At 38.6% G+C, this 21,657-nt stretch overlaps 1 protein-coding gene across 1 annotated transcript in view; it reads left to right on the forward strand.

Moving 5' to 3' along the window:
• Nucleotides 1-21,657, forward strand: part of LOC129773052 (zinc finger protein Xfin-like) — a 173,188-nt gene that overhangs the window by 72,693 nt on the left and 78,838 nt on the right. Inside the window, exons 7-8 of the mRNA XM_055776603.1 lie at nt 18,086-18,308; nt 18,366-19,306. Coding sequence (XP_055632578.1) covers nt 18,086-18,308; nt 18,366-19,306 — 1,164 coding nt within the window. The remainder of the gene's footprint in view (nt 1-18,085; nt 18,309-18,365; nt 19,307-21,657) is intronic.

A 21,657-nucleotide genomic window follows, 5' to 3' on the forward strand; every position in this document is an offset into this window, starting at 1 on the left:
CGTTATTTTTTTTTTATCCCATTTATTTATTTAAGGCTCATTAGCATTTTAGCTGTAACAGAGCCGAATTTTAATCGTGTACATGTCACATGGTTATCATATCTATAATTAGCACATTACACAGTTGCCATTCGCCAGTATTCCTTCTATACCATTACATATGGTACATTCACACAGTAGCCATTTAGGCGTAAGGGTATTCTTTCTGTTCTTCCATTATCCAGTTGGACCACCGGACAACGGAGACAGTTGATTGATCATTGTTGAGTTATTTATAGAACAGTAGCCCGATGTGTCTGGCAGAGCAGAGCAGTTGTATGGATGAATCGCTGATGATTGTTGCGTGGACGTAGCTATTCTGTAACAACACAAAGATGGTCAATGAGGGCCCTGAGTTTTGAACTCACGATCGATCGCTTACTCCGTTATAGTTGTCTAAAAGAATTATTTCGATGATTTCTAAAAAAATATCCGAAATAATAAGCAAACTGATTTTCATGATTTGCTTGCCGGTGGATATCTTGTGTGAATTTATGGGTGTTTTAGGCTCATTTGTGACTTTTTCCGATCGTTCATTCAATTTTCGCGAATTCTTTCATTATTTCATTCTTTCACTGGTTCCAGTTTGATTTATTGCTGCAAGCTCAGTGAATCGATTTTTGCAATGTGGGCGAAGATTGTATATTCTCCGATACAATTTGAATATGCAGCGTGTGTGGAATATATAAAATAAGTGCTAATCCCAATGAAAAGAGTCAACATTGATTTCTCCCAGGTGCATTTTGAGGGAATTTGGTTTCTGTCCGATGAAAATAAAAATAGGTTGACTCAAAATGATGCTGTGTCTGCGTTCTTAATTGCCCATCGTTGGTGGACCATTCATATGCAAACTTAAAATTTGACATGCAGGTCGCTAATCAAGTCAGTTGTATCACTGAAGGTAAAATCGAATTAACCGATAGTAAAGGTAAACCAATCAGTCTTGTCCACAAAATTAAAAGGGTCAAGAGTGTTTCTCCGCTTTGTGTGTGATATAATTTGTACACCATTTCCAAAAGACAACATATCTGTCGCTTCCAATCAGTATACATAAATGTTGCGCTCACTCTGTCCTCCTTCACAATACCCACTTCCCGTTTGTGAAATTGTTGAGTGAACATCGTTTGTGCGAGTGTCAAGCAGGAATGAATTGTTTTTCTCAAGATTCAAGTTTTCGAAAGATGTAATCTTACGTTGATCGCACTTGATCGAAGAAATTATAAAAAGAATGTATTTGACCGCAGTATTCGAAAGAGTTTATTTCTGAACAGGATTTGATTTGCTGAAAACACTCTCGTGTTGTGTGTTATGTATGGCGACGGTATTTTTTAAGAAGCTACTTCTATGGCTTCGGCGTTTTCGGCTTGTATGCAGCGATTTTCAAGGATTTGTTTGACTGTTGCTTTCGGGCAGCCACACCTGCAGATGTCTTCTATGCCCTGCCCTTATTCTCGGAAACGGTGGCCTTTTTCGATGCTGGCGCTTTCTTGGTCGCCTTCTTAGCGGTACTATTCTCTTCGGTGGACTCCTTTATGGCCCTGCTTGAACGAATACGACGCTCCAGTGCCCTTCGTTTGCACAAACATGCTCTTGGTGGTGACTCCATTCATCAGCGCTTTCTTGATGAACGAAGTTAGCTTCTCCATATCAATCTTGAGCAGCGATAACATGATCCAACCGCTGTACAATTATAATTGAGTGGATTTCCGAGCTGGCACCTGCTTATATACAGATTTTTGTGATTTCAATAGCTTGCTTCCAAAGCAATGTTTGAGCTATGGAAACAAGTTTTTGGATCAATGAATAATACACATATAACACGTAGACAATTTTTCTTTCGAATGAAGCGGTTATCCTACCATTTCTTTCAACCGGCAGGTATTATTGCTCAAAATCCTGTTTCTACAATGTAACACTCTCGTTCTCGAAGCTTTGAACTTACACCCCAGTATAGAAATGAAAGATGTAGTCCGACGTCAACATTATTTTCTCATAAAATGTCTTGTTAAAATTTTCTGCATATTTCAATACTTCCCCTTGGTTCACCGTTACTGGTTCGCGCTGACATAAGGGCGATCACAACAAACGCGAGCTGGCTCCTCTCTCCCAGCTTCATACCACACTCACGATGACGCTGCACTCCCCGAAGAAAAATGTAAGAAAAGCAGTTGTCAAAAACTAACTGAACATTCAAAACAGCCGTACTTGTCAGCATAAGTGAGAGACACGGGTACCAACATAATGCCACAAAAAAAACTAGGATCCCGCGAAATTCGAAAGTCGCGATACTTTTTAAACAGACCTCGTAGGTGAGAGACATGAGTACAAACATAATCACCCCTATTCTGCATTCCGCCGGATTTGCATTTCGTTCGAAACCATTATTTCGTTTATTTTCGTTTCGAGTTATAATTTCGCTTCCTTTATTTCGAACGTTTTGCGCATTTAATGTTTGAAGAGAAACAGATCGAACGAAATGCAAAAACAACTCGAACGGAATGCAGAATGGAATTCAATCAAATCGTTCGAACTATTTCGAATCGGTCGGAGTACAGAATATGGGTGAATGCCACAAAAAAATCTAGAATCGAATACACGTAACCTGCGTAAATTCGAAAGTCGCGATACTTTTTGAACAGACCCCGTAGATGGGACAGATTGCTCTTTATTTCCACTCCGGTAGCTGTTCTGTATTCCAGATTCTGACTTGTTGCAATGTTGCAGCAGAGTTCGGTTCATGTAGTCGTCGTATTAGTGGTATCGTGGTAAACGCTGATGCTTAATGTTATTAACGACTGGCAGTTTAGAACGAAGTTTGACCATCACTAGATAGTGGTCTTAATCGATATTGGCTCCAAGATGTGTAGAATAAAGGTATGACCGTGTCGTCAATAATTGCGCGAGGGGAAATGGTATAAACATACAGAGGATTGTGGGAAGGGATTTGAGTGCAAATAGAGATGTCTAAATTTTGACGTAGGACTACGTCTAACCGGAAGATATAGGGGGTGAAATGGAAATCTAGGCACTGAACAAGTAGGAAAAAATGCAAAATTTGGAACGCTTATAACTCGAGCATTTCTCAATAGATCGCAAAGGTTTTTGCATCAACTGATAGGAAATATATCTACGCATCTATCATAACGAATAACATTTCATTTTTCTTGAGATAAATAATTGAATAATTGTGAATTATCAAGCATTGTCAAAATGCACTATGTGCCCATTTTTGATTGGTCCATTTTGTGCTCCTCAAATCGTACCGACCAAAACGGGCAACCAGAGCAGCAGCGAAATAGAATGAAGCACGATTGGAAAGGAAAAAGAAAAAATGAACGAAACATTGGTCGCAGTCTCATACATGCGTAATTCTCGAGCCAGCCAGTCAGCTTAAAAATCCCCGCTCCGCTGCCGTAACGATCATTCTCATTCAAACCGTTCACCACATCGGTTCGCATCACAACACATCAACAAACCAATCCAAGCAGCCATGTCTGGACATGGTAAAGGAGGAAAAGTGAAGGGAAAGGCAAAATCCCGCTCGAACCGTGTTGATCTGGAGTTTCCCGCATGGGTAGCTAGGCCGAGCGCGTTAGTACCAGTGCACCAGTCCACCTAGCCGGCTTTATATAGTTTCGGCCGCCGAAGTGATCGAGTTGGCTGGCAAAGCTGCTCGCGACGATAAGAAAACCCGCATTCGGAACAGAACACATTCGGTTCGGTGGACATCAAGACAACAGACAGTTGCAGCGAGTGGCGAGTGGCAAACGCAATCACAAAACGGCATCAGGTAGCAGAAGAAAAAAGTTTGTTCTTTATACAAACTGCTTTGGTGGCAAATCCAGAACAAGGCGGCATCGAGGGCGTTCGAAATGGGTTTTTTTCAAAACCACGAGTACTAAGTTTTCTAAATTGGAACCATTCCATAAAACAAGGCGCTTTTCAGGGCCATTAAACCTTCCAAAAAAGAGTTTAGGAAATACAGTTCAATGCTTTCTAAAACAATATCCAAAATAATAATAAAACACAAATTGATCACAAGCTGGATGGGAAGAAATTTTCCAACTGTGAAAGCTGTGGCGAGTGGCAAATGCAATCGCTAAACAGAAAGGTTTAGCCGAACAAGATGGGGATATCGAGTGATAACAAAACAATAAACTCTTTAGATTGAAGATAATTTTGTGATCCTGAAAATGACCTTTTTAAGCCTGCATGTGAATCCAACGAGCGAACAAATCGTAATGAATGTATTTTTTTGCCATCGCTCCCTTTTAACGCTCATTCGTTCGTCTCGTTGGACTCGCCCCTCTGGCTGAGTCTGCCGATTTGTCTCTATCCTGTAAGTGTGTACCGCTAGAGTATAAAACACGCGGACCCCAAAAAAATATCTTATTTTCTTTCAAACCGTAAACCCGTGTGGTTGTACGGCATCGGCATCGTGGACGTAACAAAGGAGGACAAGTTAAGGGAAAGGCAAAGTCTCACTCGAGCCGTACAGGTCTCCAGTTCCCTGTTGGTCGCATTCACTGATTGCTCCGCAAGGGTAACTAGGCCGAACGGATTGGTGCCGGAGCACCAGTATACCTAACAGCGATTATAGAGTTTCGGCCGTCGGAGTGCTCGAGTTGGCTTGCAAAGCTGCTCACGACAATCAGAAAACCCGCATCAAGAACAGAGCAGCTTCGGTTCGGCGCTCATCAAGACAACAATTAGTTTCAGTGAGTGGCAAAGTGTTTCTCCGGCACGTCGCATTAAATGTAATTTACTGAACAACATGTCACAAGCTGGATGGGAAGAAATTTTCCAACTGTGAAAGCTGTGGTTTAACCGAACAAGATGGGAATATCGAGTGATAGCAAAAACACAACACCAAAGGTTCTTTTCAAAACCATCAACATATTCATAAAGAGTAAACAGTAAACTAATCCATTTTTCAGGTAGATAGGTAGGTATTCACGTAGGAGAAGAAAATAAAACAATATATTTAAAATATATGTTTAACAAAAGCTGTCCCCTTTGTATAGTCCTACGTCACTCCGGTTATGTCCCCGACATTACCCACCCGTCTTTTTTTCGTTTATTCGATTGTCGATTAATCGTGGGGTGATTTTTATATATTCGATTGATTCGAATAATTGTCTTTCAGTATTCGATCGATCGAGCGAATATTTATTTCTTGTAATCAAAACAAACAGACATTTATGATAAAAAAAATATGTCATAATTTTGAAGTTCATGATTTTTTGAGGATGATTAAAAAAAAGAGCACACTGTATATAATCGAGCCAGAAAAAAGTTTTTAATCGTTTTTTGTATGTTTTTTTCATTTCTTGAATATAAAAGAGGAATTTGATTTTTGATTCACCCCCTCAAAGTCAGAAAATACCTTTCTCGCATGAAAAAAATAAATTTATCCAGATTCTTTCAGGAGGTAATAGACGATCATATTTGATGAATAAAAACAGGAAGTGGGTTATATCTATGGTATAACCGCAAGGGTGACGTAGGACTATCGTTGATTTAGAGATCATTTGTTTGAAGTTGAATCTGAATTCATTCTGAATGAATGAATATTTGGGGGACTTCGAAAACGAGAGCGTTACGTTGGAGGGACAAGGTTTTATGCATCCAATATTGGATACGGAAATATTCTACTGATGGGGAAGAATAATCTTCAGAAGCTATCCTGTTAATTGCGATTGATTGAAAAATCACAAAACCAAATGTATTTGGTCACAGTGTTACATGGATAGAAAACATTCAAATAAACTCTTTCACATGAATGTATTTTTAAATTCCCAGAGGAACTGGCAGATTATTTTCCGTATCTTTCTCGATGCTGAATGGCATCCAAACGGAAAGAATTCCGTGCGTGTATGTGTGTATGTAGCGGCTGCTTCGATGGTCACCTTCTCTTCTCCTGAAGGATCGGCTTCTCTGTGCTCCCTCACAGGTTCAAACAAACTGCTTGCGTTTCAGGACAGATCTCGATCCTTCGCTGTCCAGCACCCTCAGCAACGATGTTGTCTTGTCGATGTCCTCACGAAAAATAAAAATGGCAAACTAGAGGGGAATGAACTCTCTGAGCTCGGAACTTTCGGCGACTGAGCAATAATCGATTGCGGGCGCATACAATATTGGATACGGAAATATCCTACTGATGGGGAAGAATAATCTTCAGAAGCTATCCTGTTAATTGCGATTGATTGAAAAATCACAAAACCAAATGTATTTGGTCACAGTGTTACATGGATAGAAAACATTAAAATAAACTCTTTCACATGAATGTAATTTGAATTCCCAGAAGAACTGGCAGATTATTTTCAGTAAAGATTGGATATTTCCACATTTTCCTCAATACTGGAAGCCCACCAGTGGTTAATGCTAACTCGATAACCATCTGTTAATAGCACTTGGTTGAAACATATTTGGTCAGTGTTACATGGATAGAGAACATTCAAATAAACTCTTTCACATGAATGTATTTTGAAAATTCCCAAAGGAACTGGCAGATTATTTTCCGGATCTTTCTCGATGCTGAATGGCATCCAAACGGAAAGAATTCCGCGCGTGTATGTGTGTGTGTGTGTAGCGGTTGCTTCGAGATCTTCCCGGGGAACCGTTTGTGGCATCACTCTCCTCCTGATGGATTCCCTTCTGGCCTAAGGTGCACAAACAGGCTCTTGGTGACACCGTTCATTCGCGCTTTCATGATAAACGAAGAGCTTCACCACAACAGCGACAACATGCTCCAATCGCTGTTCAATTATAACTGAGTGGATTTCCGAGCGGCGCTCGCTTATATACCGATTGGTGATTTCAATAGCCTGTTTTGAAAGCAATTTTAAGACTATTCAAACAAGTTTTTGGATCAGAAAGTAACAAGTATAGAACGCGTAGACATTTTATCTTTCGAATGAAGTGATTATCATACCATTTCGTTCAGTTGTTGAGGAGCTATTAACGCTCAAAATCTCGGTCTCCAGCGTAACGCTTTCGTTTTCGAAACTTTGATTTTACACCCCGGTATAGAAATGAAAGACGTAGTCCTACGTCAAAATCCTTCTACGCATATGTTCGAATTTCAACAATGAAATAGTTATAGAACTATTTTTTTTGTTTCGGACTTGTTGCCTCAAACTGGCTCTACTCTAAAAACTACGCTAGGGAAGACGATTCTGTTGCTTTCATTTGAAATATGAGAAAATTTTGTACAGGATATAGTAGTGGAACATCTAAATTAGTGATTTTTAACATTTTGGAAGTGGAAAACTTGAAAGTTTGAACTTGAAAGCACGCATATACACACTTGTGTAATAAATGCACTTGCGGAAGAATTGTAAACTGTAAATTAAAAATTAATCGGTGGCTTATGGTTATTTTTACAGTTACAGCTTCGGGTTTTTTCTATAATATATTAGCTGTAAAATATCGACGATAAAACAAGTCGTAGGAAGTTCCTAGAAATCCTTTTATATCATCTTTTTATGCCCCATCAAAAACAGGCATTAAGTTTTTGTTAACCAAGAACACAGAAACAAAGAATATTAGATATAGGAAAACTTGAAATTCCAGAAACCTTGCAATCGAATAATTAACCGACGTCTCTAATGGCAAAACGCGGGAAAATACCTCCATCGCCGACCGACACCGAAAGTCGATTTATTCTCTTGAGCTGAAACATATAAGATAGAGTATATTACAAACTTAACTTTAACCGTAAAAGACTTACCTTTCAATTTCTCAATGCTCTTATTCTCACCAAAACAATACCTCACACAAAGAGCAAAAAAAAAAGATATTGCAAAATATTGCAGATTGTTTACATACAAAATCCAAGATGGCTGAAAGGCCTTTCTCATAAGTCGCGCTACCGTATTATATCTATCGTGTATTGTATCTATCGTGAGCGCGACTTATGAGAAAGGCCTTTCAGCCATCTTGGATTTTGTATGTAAACAATCAACAATATTTTGCAATTTTTTTTTTGCTCTTTGTGTGTGGAATTGTTTTGATGGCAATCACGATAGATACAATACGGTAGCGCAACTTATGAAAAAGGCCTTTCAGCCATCTTGGAATTTGTATGTAAACAATCTGCAATATTTTTTTTGTGCTTTGTGTGTGGAATTGTTTTGGTGGCAATAAGAGCATTGAAAAGTTGAAAGGTAAGTCTTTTACGGTTATAGTTAGGTTTGGTAATATACTCTATCGTATTATATGTTTCAGCTCAAGAGAATAAATCGACTCTCGATGTCGGTTGGTGATGGAGATATTTTATCCGCGTTTTGCAGCTAGAGATGTCGGTTAATCGTTCGATTAATTCAAATAATCGAATATCTGTATCAGTAATTTTATATCAAATAATAAAAAATCAAGGTATGAATACATCGAATAATTATCAAAGTAATCGCGATTAATGAAAAAGGGAACCATTTTTTTCAGAAAATACAGTGCAAAATTTGTTTAACCGTCATGGTGTTATGACATCATATTTTTTTTATTATAAATATGTCTGTTCTTTTTGATTACAAGAAATAAATATTCGCTCGGTTAATCGAATACTGAAAAACAATTATTCGAATGAGTCGAATATTTAAAAATGACCCCACGATTAATCGACATTTGAATAAACGAAAAATTCAGACATCTCTATTTGCAGTCAAATCCCTTTCCACAGTCCTCTGTATATTTATACCGTTTCCCCTCGCGCACTTAAGGCTGATTTAGACGATGCCAGTCAGCGCTCTAGTTGATGTATCTAGTGAACAGAGAACAGACACTCTGTCCAAGTTACTTGTACCAGTATCGAACAAGTAATTGGCCTCTAACTTGAACAGAGTGTCTGTTCTCTATTCACTGGATACTTCAACTGGAGCGCTGACTGGCATCGTCTAAATCAGCCTTTATTGACGACACGGTCACACCGCTATTCCACACATCTTGGATGGCAATAAGAGCATTGAAAAGTTGAAAGGTAAGTCTTTTACGGTTAAAGATAGGTTTGTAATATACTCTATCTTATTATATGTTTCAGCTCAAGAGAACAAATCGACTCTCGGTGTCGGTTGGTGATGGAGATATTTTTCCCGCGTTTTGCAGTTAGAGACGTCTGTTAATCGTTCGATAGATTCAAATAATTGAATATCTGCAATTTTAATCGAGGATTTTTGTATCGAATAATGAAAAATCAAAATATGAATACATCGAATAATTATCAAAGTAATCGCGATTAAGGAAAAAACGAACCATTTTTTCAAAAAATACAGTGCAAAATTTGTTTAACCTTCCTATACTCGCGTGCAAAATCATAATACATTCTCGCGCACGGTGTCATAGACCGAAAGTTGCTATATATACTTCGTAATATTGCTATTGTATATTTTTTTTAGCTTTATTGGTATTTATTTGAAGAAAACATATTTTCTGGACATTTATCATTCAATTATACGAATGATAAATGTCCAGAAAATATGTTTTCTTCATCTTCATCCAGTTTTAATAGTCATCTAATTCAGCCTCTTCAAAACAGAGAAATTTTTGATACTTCAACACAAATAACGAAATTCGACTTTTTTCCTGTTATTAATTGAAAATAAGCAACTGGATATTATTCATGAAAGTATTAGGCTGTCAAAAAAGTCCTGCGGTATTTCCGCGAGGTGTCGTTGTAAGCGTGTAGTTCTAGTTGTATTCATTGTATATAGCTTGCTTGTTGGAAAGGTATTTTTGCGCGCTATAATATAGTCCTTGACAGTGTTTTGTTTGGTTAAGTCGTTCGTGAGTTATAGTGTCGCAAATATGGAGCAAAATAAAGAGAAAATCCGACATATTTTACAGTACTACTATGACAAAGGCAAAAATGCATCTCGAGCTGCCAATAAAATTTGTGCAGTTTATGGACCCGATACAGTTTCCATTTCCACCGCACAACGATGGTTTCAACGTTTTCGTTCGTGTAGAGGTCGTCGAAGATGCGCCACGCTGCGGAAGGCCTGTCGTCGAAAATTGCGACAAAATCGCTGAATTAGCCGAGAAAGACCGGCATAGTAGCAGCCGTAGCATCGGCCAAGAGCTGGGGATAAGTCATCAAACCGTTATTAACCATTTGAAGAAGCTTGGATTCACAAAGAAGCTCGATGTATGGGTGCCACACACGTTGACGCAAAAAAACATCTTTGACCGTATCGACGCATGTGGATCGCTGCTGAATCGCAACAAAATCGATCCGTTTCTGAAGCGGATGGTGACTGGCGATGAAAAGTGGGTCACTTACGACAACGTGAAGCGCAAACGGTTGTGGTCGAAGCCCGCTGAAGCGGCTCAGACGGTGGCCAAGCCCTCATTAACGGCCAGGAAGGTTCTGCTGTGTGGTTGGTGGGATGGTCAAGGAATAATCTATTATGAGCTGCTTCCCTATGGCCAAACGCTCAATTCGGACCTGTACTGCCAACAACTGGACCGCTTGAAGGTAGCACTCATGAAGAAGAGGCCATCTTTGATAAACAGAGGCCGCATTGTCTTCCATCAGGACAACGCCAGGCCACACACTTCTTTGGTGACGCGTCAGAAGCTCCGGGAGCTCGGATGGGAGGTTTTTTTGCATCCGCCGTATAGTCCGGACCTTGCACAAAGTGACTACCACCTGTTTTTGTCCATGGCGAACGAGCTAGGTAGTCAGAAGTTAGCCACAAAAGAGGCCTGTGAAAATTGGCTATCCGAGTTTTTTGCCAATAAGGAAGCGAGCTTCTATAACAGGGGTATTATGAAGTTGGCATCTCGTTGGGAACAAGTCATCGAACAAAACGGCGCATATTTGACTTGAAACAGATGATTGTAACTAATTTTATGAACAAATGAAAATTCAAAAAAAATACCGCAGGACTTTTTTGACAGCTTAATATATAGAGCTATGATATAACATAAAAAGTATTTATCGATTTAGATTTCATTAGTGAAAGAATCTGAACATACCATAACTGCATGCTCGAGACAAACATATTTTTTACATTTCATACAGTTGTAGCATGTTTTTGGGTCTTTTTTAAAGAGAATGATGACCTTCTAGATAGTTACCATTTTATAACGGTTCTGAAATTTCAAGTTTTCCTATATCTTTCCTTTCCTAAATATCCTATATTTCATATATCCTTTGTTTCTGTGTTCTAGGTTAACAAAAACTTAATGCCTGTTTTGAGTCTCCGTCGGGCAGTCATCGAGTGCGGACGCGTTTTCTCTCGCTCTGCGCATATTTTCGTGTAAGGAAATGGAATCAGATAGTGAAAACAGAGAATGGGAAGTTGCGTGCGTCTACTTTCGGTGAATTTTTCATTTGCATACCGGTGTTTTCATATGAGGAAAGTGAAGAATATTAGCTTGGTGTTATGTTATGAAAAGTGAGAACTAAAATTTCGTTATTATTCAATTTTATTAAGCTAACAATAAAAAAAGCAATTCGCGTCCGCCATTCGTCAGTATTTTTGTATTTTAACCACTCTCTTTCTGTTGTGTATTGCACCGCGCGAGTGTGTTTCATTGTGCTCTCCGAAGCGAGCTAAACACGTTATATGTATCGGAAGTGGTATTATCACCAATAAAGGCAACTCAGTGATCAAATTTATTGGAATCATGCCAGAAAACAGCTAAGTTCTCAATTATTACATTCATTTATCAAATATATATTGTTTTTATGAGGATCTTTTCGAGTCTGTGCATCCTCTAACACAAACTATGCGTGTATGTCGGTTGGTGAAACGCAACGAGGGAGATTCAATTCTATGAGATTCGCTTACAGTGTTTGCAGGAATTAAATATAAATGGTGCTGTTTCATGAGAGCGGGGAATTGTAGTGAGAGTGTCACAGAGAACACGGAGAGTCTACGGAGTTCTCTCTATCATTGGATTGTCTATGTGTTTCTGTGTGTATTGAAGATGTTTGGTGGCTGCTCTCCAATTCAATTTTTTAGTCATAAATTTTTAGGGAAGCTATAACGATTTAGCATCCATGTGCTATTCAATTAAAAGCCATTGGGAGGCTCAGCAAAGTAGTGGAATTGCTCGAAGATTGTTTGAGTTTTCCACTGTTTTGTAGGTTAAATCGTGAGTTGGGGGGTTGAGTATAGAACATAGAAGCTTTGTCTTGTTTCTATCTATTGTAACAGTTCGGAGATTTTTTTTTGTATTTATGTTATGTATTTCAATCTGTTGTTTGTTCTTGGCTATTGGCGTTGTGTTGGCGTTTCTGAGCGCTGGTTTGGGTGTATGCTCGCATTTGCTAATCTGATAGAGATAGAGGGTGACTGTCTCTTTGTGACCTTTGTTATCGCGAATAATTATTTCGCGTTGCGCCTATTAGTGGAAACATTTTTATATATTCTTGCGATAGTGGATGTAAAAAAGTTTATCTAGGTACTTATCCAAAACCGTCGTTTCAGGCTATATATGAATTTGAGGTAAACCAAACATCTCGAATATTCATATTTTTAAACGGTTTATTTTTACGTTGTTTAAATTTAGCATTTTCTAAGTTGGATTTCAGCATTCAGTATTCGTTGTATATTATACTAGCAAACGTTGTTCTGCCATATTAATTGTTTCTTGAGACTATTTTTGCAGGTTAAAAAAAAGAATATATTTTAGGAGAGTTTGTATGTTGTCGTTCAGGTCTGTAAAAAATCCATCATTATATTCACATTAACGACACATAAATCTCAATGTCGTCAAAATTAATTCCAATTGAATAAATTACCTCTAATTGGACAAACTTAGAAAAAATGCACAATCATTTTTGTCTATCCCACTTTTCAATGTAGTACAAATGTGTAACCCATTTTTCCTTTTTATCTTGAATTTCCTCCAAAGTATTCTGTCATTCTAATTTGAGTTGTATGAGCTGAACGACTCTAAGCTGCTCTCTAATGTGAACGTACTTTGGTTGTCGCTTGTTGATGTCGACGACGTCATCAAGGTTACTGTTCTTTTTGGGGTAAATGAAGGCTTGTGGATGTCAGGTTTATGGTGAAACCTGAAATGATTAAGTTTCCCATGAGGTGTGCACGAGGATTAGTAGAGCTCTTGAAGTGCTTACTTTTTGTCTGTCTGTGGTTGGTGTTTGTGTGCTCTTGTGTACTTTTGGGGTTGTGTCTGTGGTGTGTACTATAGGTGGAGTATGTGTGTATTTTTGTATCACCCGTAAGTAGTGATGTTGTTTTAGGCGTTGCCAAGCGTAGATTAGATTGGTTACTGTAGAGTTGTGTTTTGTGTAAAATGTTGGTGAGGGTGATGGGACAAGCGCATAATCGCAGTGGAATTACAGCAAATCGCATTATTATACAACAAATATATATCGTTTCGAATAAAAACAGAGTAGGTCCGTTTTATTTTAGAAATTTTTCGCGGTTATGTTTCTCATGAATATCGACTCACGTCGGGTGTCAAAATATTCCGTAAGTTAACATGTATGCGATGCGATTGGTCACGAAGTGCAATGCAGGCAATGTAGGTCGAGTGCTGAAATATTCCAAGAGTTCAGTAAGTCGGGTGTTAGAATATTCCAAAAGCTACAAAGCATGCGATGTGATAGTCCACGAAATATATTATAGATTCGTTTTATCGTAGGTAGATTTTCAAGTGTTCTTCTTAGGTTTCTCAAGCATAACCTCTGTCGTTGGATGTGAAAATATGTGGAAAATAGAAAGTTCTCGAACCAATAAGGCACGATACGTATTGTAGATCCTTCTTATTGTAGAGGGGTTTCTTGGTGACCTTCTCAGGTTTCTCAAAGATAATCTCCGTTGTCGGGTGTCGAAATCATATATAATCATATATAATCGTATCATATTTTTTGTTATAATATTCTAGCGATTAGAAAGTATAGAATCGTACGTCCGGCAGTGTATTACCTTAAATACCTTCGATTTTTTAGATCTAGTTTCGTCGAGCAGTTTAGAGTTAGCGTTCACAGAATCACATCACTTACCGCAGTGAATCCTGATTTTGAACCTATCCCACTAACAAATATCCCTTCCATGGTAAACGCTAGGGAACCACGCTATAGAGGCGACACTTCTGGCCTACGGGCGGCGAATATCATACTAACATTCCTTCCCTTCCCCTGGTGACTGTAAGGACGTGGCCGGCGTCGTTATTGACAATTTAAAGCTCGAATCACCGAGAATTGCACAACGAGAATGATTTGCTAGTCCCATGCGTCATTCTGTGAGCAACTACGAATTGTACAGTCTACCCAAGCTCAAGCTCAAGCTCAACAAAAACTTAATGCCTGTTTTTTTTATGGGGCATAAAAAGATGACAAAAGGATTTGTAGGAACTTCCTGCGACTTGTTTTATTGTCGATATTGTTCCCGAAGCCCGAAGCTGTAACTGTAAAAATAACCATAAGCTACCGATTAATTTATAGTTTACAGTTTACAATTCTTTCGCAAGTGCAATTCCTTCACAAGTGTGTATATATGTGACTATTGTATTTGGTGAACAACTATACTAATGTCAAACATTTGTACTTTACTTTTGCACGTATGAATCTAACGACGAATAATATATGAATCCGTTCAATCCGGTGACAAAAAGGACTAAAATCAAATAAGAATAGACCAAAAATGATATTATGCATTTTATTTAATAAATATTTCACGCCACTGAAGCATAAAAATGATTCCCTGGTGGTGGAGTAGACTGGGGAGAAGAATTCAGGGTCTGCAGGAGTAAAATGCAGACTTGAAGAAGGTAGTATCAGCTCCCGTTCTAAAATAGTAGTATTCAAATTCAAAGTGCCAAGGAATATACTATACTAGTGGTCAATGATTCTAAAAATATACTTCTTTTGAACTATTAGCTATAGGGACCAAGCAGAAATATTCAAACAAATCAGCTATTTCAACAACATTCGAAGAAAAGGTAATTTTGAACAGAAAAAAATTATGTTTGTGTAATAAAAATATTGTGCATCATTTTCATGGTGTGCTCTTTTTTCAATCGTCCTCAAAAAATCATGAAATGGTAAATTTATCAATATACTGATATACCATTTCATTCAAAAACCACTATTCTGCACCATGTTTATTTCAAAATTATGTATAATGTAACATTTAAAATTATGCATTTTTATATCATATTTTTTAGAGGTAGCTTGTGTCATATTTTTTATCATAAATGTCTGTTCTTTTTGATTACAAGAAATAAATATTCGCTCGATTAATCGAATACTGAAAGACAATTATTCGAATGAATCGAATATTTAAAAATGACCCCACGAATAATCGACAATCGAATAAACGAAAAATTAAGACATCTCTATTTGCAGTCAAATCCCCTTTCCAGTTCTCTGTATATTTATACCGTTTCCCCTCGCGCACTTATTGACGACACGGTCACACCTTTAGTCCACACATCTTGGATGATGTCTGAGAAGTGATTTGTGTTTACTGTTTGTTAGAGCCCCGCGCACTACAGACTTTTTTTCAGCCGACAGTTTGGTCAGATCGGCTTACTGGTGCAAAAACCGACCCAACTGATTCGGTGTAAATCGCGTCCACATTATGCCGAATGATGCCGATCGGCCTGTACCAGGCGGCAAATTCGGTTCGTTATGTAATGTGGACGCCCCATCGGGTGCACGAAGCCGAAGTCCCATCGGATGCACGAAGCCGTCACGAACACACGAAGCACTATGTCGTCAACGCTAATTTACGTCGTTTTGTTTTGGTTCGACTTTCTCGAACCGGACCCACTTGTTTCGGGTTGGGTTCGGTTTGATTCGTGTCGGTTTTCGGCACGTCGGCAAGCCCGGGCGGTACGTCCACATTTAGCCGGCTTTACCGGGCGGCCAAGGCCGATTGGCGTAATGTGGACGCGTCTTAATGTGCGCACATGCATACCTCTCCGTACTGATTAACCCTCCTGTACTCGCGTGTAAAATCATAACACGTATACTCGCGCACGGTGTCACAGACCGAAAATTGAACTTCTCTGTAATGTTGCCATTGTGTATTTTTCAGGCTTTATTACCATTTATTCGAAGAAGAGGGTATGATTGAATGAAAAAACTCAAAAAATGTGTTTTCTTCGTCTTTATTATGTTTTAATAGTCATCTCATTCAGTCTCCTCAAAACAGAGTAATTTTCGATACTCCAACACAAATAACGAAATTCAAAATTTTCACTGTAATTAATTAAAAGTAAACAACTGAGTATAATTGATGGAAGTATAAAGAGTTATAGAATAACACAAAAACGTATTAATCGATTATGGTTTCATTGGAGTAAGAATCAGAACATAGCATAACTGCATGCTCGAAACAAACATATTTTTTACATTTCATGCAGTTGTTGCGTATTTTTCGGGTCTTTTATCGAAGAGAAGAATGTATAACGATCTTCTAGATAATTACCAGATGATAAAGGTTCTGGAATGTGAAGTTTGCATGTTCTTTGTCCCTGTATTCTTGGTAAACTAAGAATTAATGCCTTTTTATAGATGGGGCATAAAAAGATGATAGAAAATGATTTCTAGGAACTTCCTTCCTTTTTCTTGTCGATATTGTCCATTATAAAAAAAATATCCCGAAATTGTAATTGTTGAAAACTACCATAAGCCACCGTTTAGTTTATAGTTTACTGTTTACAATTCTTCCACAAATGGAATTCTTTCAGAAGTGTGTATATGTATGACCATTATATTTAGCGAATAACTATGCGAAAGTCAAACATTTATATTTTGCTTTTGAACGTATGAATCTAACGACGAATATATCGACGAATAGTTAATATATGGATCCGTTCAATTCAGTTACAAAAGGGACTGGGAAAAGGGTCAAATAAGAATAGTCCGGTAATGAGCTTATGCATTATATTCAATAAATATTGCACGCCACTAGCATTAATTTAAACATTTCATTCAACAATATTCTACAATGTGAAAAAAGGCACTTGTCCAAAAAAGTTACTCCTATACTCGCGTCAGTGTGTCAGACCGAAAGTGCGAAAAAAGAGGCGCACGTCCCCTTTGTACCAACACATGCGATACGCTAAACGATGATGAACGACGAATAACGAAGCTAGAGAGAATCGCAAAGTCGTAGTGTTGATATTTTCTGAGAAATGAACGAATTATTGATTTCTCGGTCTGACAGACCAATGCGCAAGTATAGGAGTGTTAAGAAGCCGACCGAACTATCGGTCGACAAGTCAGTCTGCAGTCTGCGGGGGCTCTTATAGAGATCCCAAGGTGTAACGGTATTGAAGGGTGATAGGAAAAGGTGCTTCCAGCCATGTTCCTGGAGGTAGCCAATTCGACAAGTCTTAGGCTATTTTCGTAGAATCGCGGATAGGAGTTAACCTAAGTTAATGCTGATGTTAAAGAAGTGGCCTCGCATCCTTATTTTTCGTTCATAGGTCATCAATCAATCACTCGTTTCTACATCTCCGCTATCATGATGAAATCTGTACCCAGCTCGTGCGATTTGCTGCGGAAGGTATAACCACATTAAAAAGATCGCACCATCGAACTTTTCTAGCCCATCCTACAGCGATACGATGTCTTATTTTTACGGTTGGCTTGCAGAGTCTGCACCAATCCCCTGTGTGGCAATCGCTCTGTTTAGAGTCCCACTTTGGCACTCCGACAACGATCAACCAGTAGAACGGTACGGCACAATAAATATCGCTCCACAGACAATGTCTAAAGTACGGTGAGCCAAAACATCAAATTCGCTCTGAGATCATCTTGAATGTCTATTGTTTTGTTTGTAAACAAAATACATTACGCTTGTGTACCGTCCCCAATTATTACGTCACGATATAGGGAAAAGTACGAAAAGCAGCTAACTCACCTAACACTCCACCCTTGTTACTGAGCACTGCTGCTTATGATAGCAGTGACGTTTATTGAATTCATGCGGTAGTTCATCATGAATGCATGCTATCGGAAAAGGTGTATCAAAACAAAAAGAAAGAAAATATACGGATGTTTGTTGAAATAAATATGCGAAAAGTTGTATCGATTTGATTGCAAGCATTTTTCTTCTAGAGAACGGCACGAGATGCAGCCGATGCAAGATTTTTGCAGAATTTGTGCTCGATGCGAACCGGCAAGTAAGTCTCTCGTTTGCATTCACTCCACCACATTAGAATATCATCCAAGAAAAGTTGGTTACGGAACACTGTCGGTACATGATGGAATCGAGACGGATTCGGGCGGCAGTTTGGTACAGACTGTGGCAGAAATTATGGCGAAATGTCTTGATGCTAATGTGAGTAAATATTCCATTCCATTTACCAGGTAGCTTGTGCTAATTGTGTAACTTCAGATCAAGCCCGACGATAAACTCCCGCAAAGGATATGCGACATTTGTCTGCTGAAACTGAAAGAATCATGGGAATTCAAGGAAATCTACAAGGCTAGTGATAGATATCTTGAGCAAATGTTTCGCAAAACGTTGAATGTGATAAAACATGAAAATGGGAAAGAAGAAACGTCAGATCAGGAAGATTTTACCACGGAAATTAGTTTCGTCAGAGAGGATGTTTCAGCAGATGATGAGTTTTCAGAAGCGATAGAAGCTAGAACGCATGTGAACAAAAAAGATCCTCTAATATCGGAGCAGTGGTGGATGATGTCTGATTTGACCGAGGGTCATTACGAAGTAAAGCAAAGTGACAATCCCAGTTGGGAACTGGTGGAAGTAGACGACTTTCGCTGTTGCGGATGTTTTCAGTTTTTCAGCTACAAGTCTGACCTGGATGAACACTGCAAACTAAATCACTGTGATGAACAGCATGGGGATGAAACTAAGCACTATGAGTGCGGCGTCTGTTTGAAACTCTTCTCCAGCACAGATGCTTTGAATTTCCACCAGAGAATGGCTCGCTCCAAAAAACTGTTCCACTGCAAGTCGTGTAATGCGTTGTTACCAAGTAAGCGACAGTTGAACACACACTTGAAGCTACACGCCAGTGTCGAGTCTGAAATAGATCTAAAAACTGAATCCCATAAAACAAATGCAATGAAATCGAAGAAAACAGCAGGCGTGTATTCGGCGATGAAAACGAATATAATTCTCCCGCCGGCTGATAAGTGCCGTATCACAAAACATTTTGTGACATTCGACTATATGGCCTTCGATGGATTCTGTTGCTGTGAGTGCATGGCATATTGTGAGAGCAGGCGGGAAATGAAACGGCATGGGGAAAAGGAGCATTATTCTAATCGAGGGTTGCAGGCAGAGAATGAATGTTTTGCATGTTTAAGGTATCTATTTTTCGTGACCGGAAAAATCGCCCCAGAAAACAACTGCAAGAGAAACAATCGCTCAGAAAAAGTGTAATGTCACAAGTGAGCTAGAAATATTGTGGAGCGGGAAAAGATCCTGGGTCTAAAGGTCTCACAGAGAAAAGCGTAATTACTATTGGAAATTAATTTATTCGTTTTTCTCAATTTATTCTGGGGTGAATGTAGCAGTCGTATAGTCTTGCTAGAAGCAACACGCCGGTTTTTTCTCGGATTTTCGAATCGATTTTCGGATTGTTAGATATTTCATTATTATTTTGTTCGCGCATTTTTGCTGTCGCGATAAGTGTTCAACGCAAAAATACGTTTCGCATGATTATGCGATCGTGCCGAAGAAGCCTCCATATGAGGAGCTTCACGACTTTTTTGCTACGGAGCTGAGCCTGTCATACGATCAAGTCTTTCGTCTGCAGCCAAGGTTGTTGACCTATCGGAGCAAGGCTCCAAAACGTGACGAACGCCAAGTACGGCGGGAAAGTCACGGGCCCGGAAACTGTACACCCAGATGGTAACGAAGCTCCATTGTCTTATCATGGATGATGAGACTTACGACAAGGCGGACTTCCGGCAGCTTTCGGAGCTACTGTTCTGCCAAGAAATACATGATTTGGCAAGCGATCTAATCATGTGGCAAATGGAGTGCGCCTTTCGAGACTACCGGGACTGTAAACGGGTTGATCTACCTCAAGAATGTCTACAGAAGCGTCTGCTTCCTCTGTTGAAGCAACACCGGAGCCCTACGATCTTTTGGCCGGATCTAGCTTTATGACACTATTCAAAGGATGTCTTGGATTGGTACGACGTCAACGGGGTAAATACATCGAAAAATACTGGGCTATTTTGAAGCAGGCACTACGGAAAAATTCTATTTTAAATATTAATTTTATTATAGTGCATACATAGACACCTTGATTTATAAAAATGTTCAACGAAACGCAACGAGACGATTTTCGTTGGAGGCAGTTGTTAAGCGAAATCTTGAGCGATGTGAAGAGCCTCAACTATTCTTTTCGTTCCATGTTAATTATGACTATTATCTATCTGCCAATCGTATATTGACTCATTTATACGTTACTATGACTAAACCTATCATGCTGTTCCTAAACTTTGTTCTACCGCTCATCAATGACGTCAATTGCACATTTCAGAAAGTTCTCAATTTTGCGAACTTTTTGTCTTTATTTAAGAGACTTTCAGCCGTAGGCTGGTGACCTTGATGCGAAAGATCGTGAAGACTTTTAGAAGATGCCTGCCAATGTTTACTTTGGTATTGATGCAGAAAAAGCTAAAAAAGGATTGGATTCAGCTAGGAAGCTGACCTTCAAATCGATTTATCGTGACTTCTAAATTCTCGTGGACTTTCGTCAAGCTACCAAACTTTCATGATTTACAGATATACAGATGTACAATTTTTTTCAGAATTTTTTACAGAATTAAATGTGGTAACCCTGAGTAGAGTTGAGCTTAAGGTACGAGCATACGGTTATGGTATTGAAGCTGAATGAAGTAAACTGCCGTTCTACGTATAGTTGTCCCATGTTAATATATTTTTTGACAAATTTCACTTTTCATCATAAACCGATGTTTTTATGCCTAATCTTCTAGGAAAACACAAAAAAAAGTTATTGTTCATTCCCAGCTTTCATGTCTCATGTTGATATTCCACGCATAAATGTTCCACCATGACATGGACATGGTGACCATGTATTTTTTGTAGATCTACAATAAATGAATCAGCTCAAGTACAAGAACTTGATACATGCTTTCAGTAGGTATAATGCCCTCATTTCTGATTTCGAAGAACGAATCAATACTCTAACAAAAAAGTTTCACAGAACACGTGTAGACCTTGTTATCGAATGCCTAATAACAATGAGATTTATATTCTGTTGCAAGGTGTTGCAAATCACACCTTTCTTCTTAAAACGATGTTTTTATGCCCTGGGAAAAAACACAAAAAAACTTATTGTTTGTTCCCAATATTAAAAAAAAACAACTTCAAGCTCAAATGTACCATATATATTCTAGGCATATCTGTCCCATCATGAATTTTTAAACCCATAATCAAGCTTGATTGATTCAAGTGAGTTAACGTTTCACTTTTCATTAGACAATATTCTACTGCTTACAAAAAACCCGGTGTATTGCTAAACTGAAATGCTTAAAGTTTCTGGTAGACAAATATGGTGAAAAACTTTAATTGCATTTTTCTCAGTTGCTGATTTTGAAACATGGGACTGCTATGCGTAGAACAGCAGTAAATATGCCGGAAGCTTACTAATAAGTTTGAAAAGGATCAGTCAACTTGGTAA

This window comes from Toxorhynchites rutilus, chromosome 3, assembly GCF_029784135.1.
Source record: "Toxorhynchites rutilus septentrionalis strain SRP chromosome 3, ASM2978413v1, whole genome shotgun sequence".
Classification (NCBI taxonomy): domain Eukaryota; kingdom Metazoa; phylum Arthropoda; class Insecta; order Diptera; family Culicidae; genus Toxorhynchites; species Toxorhynchites rutilus.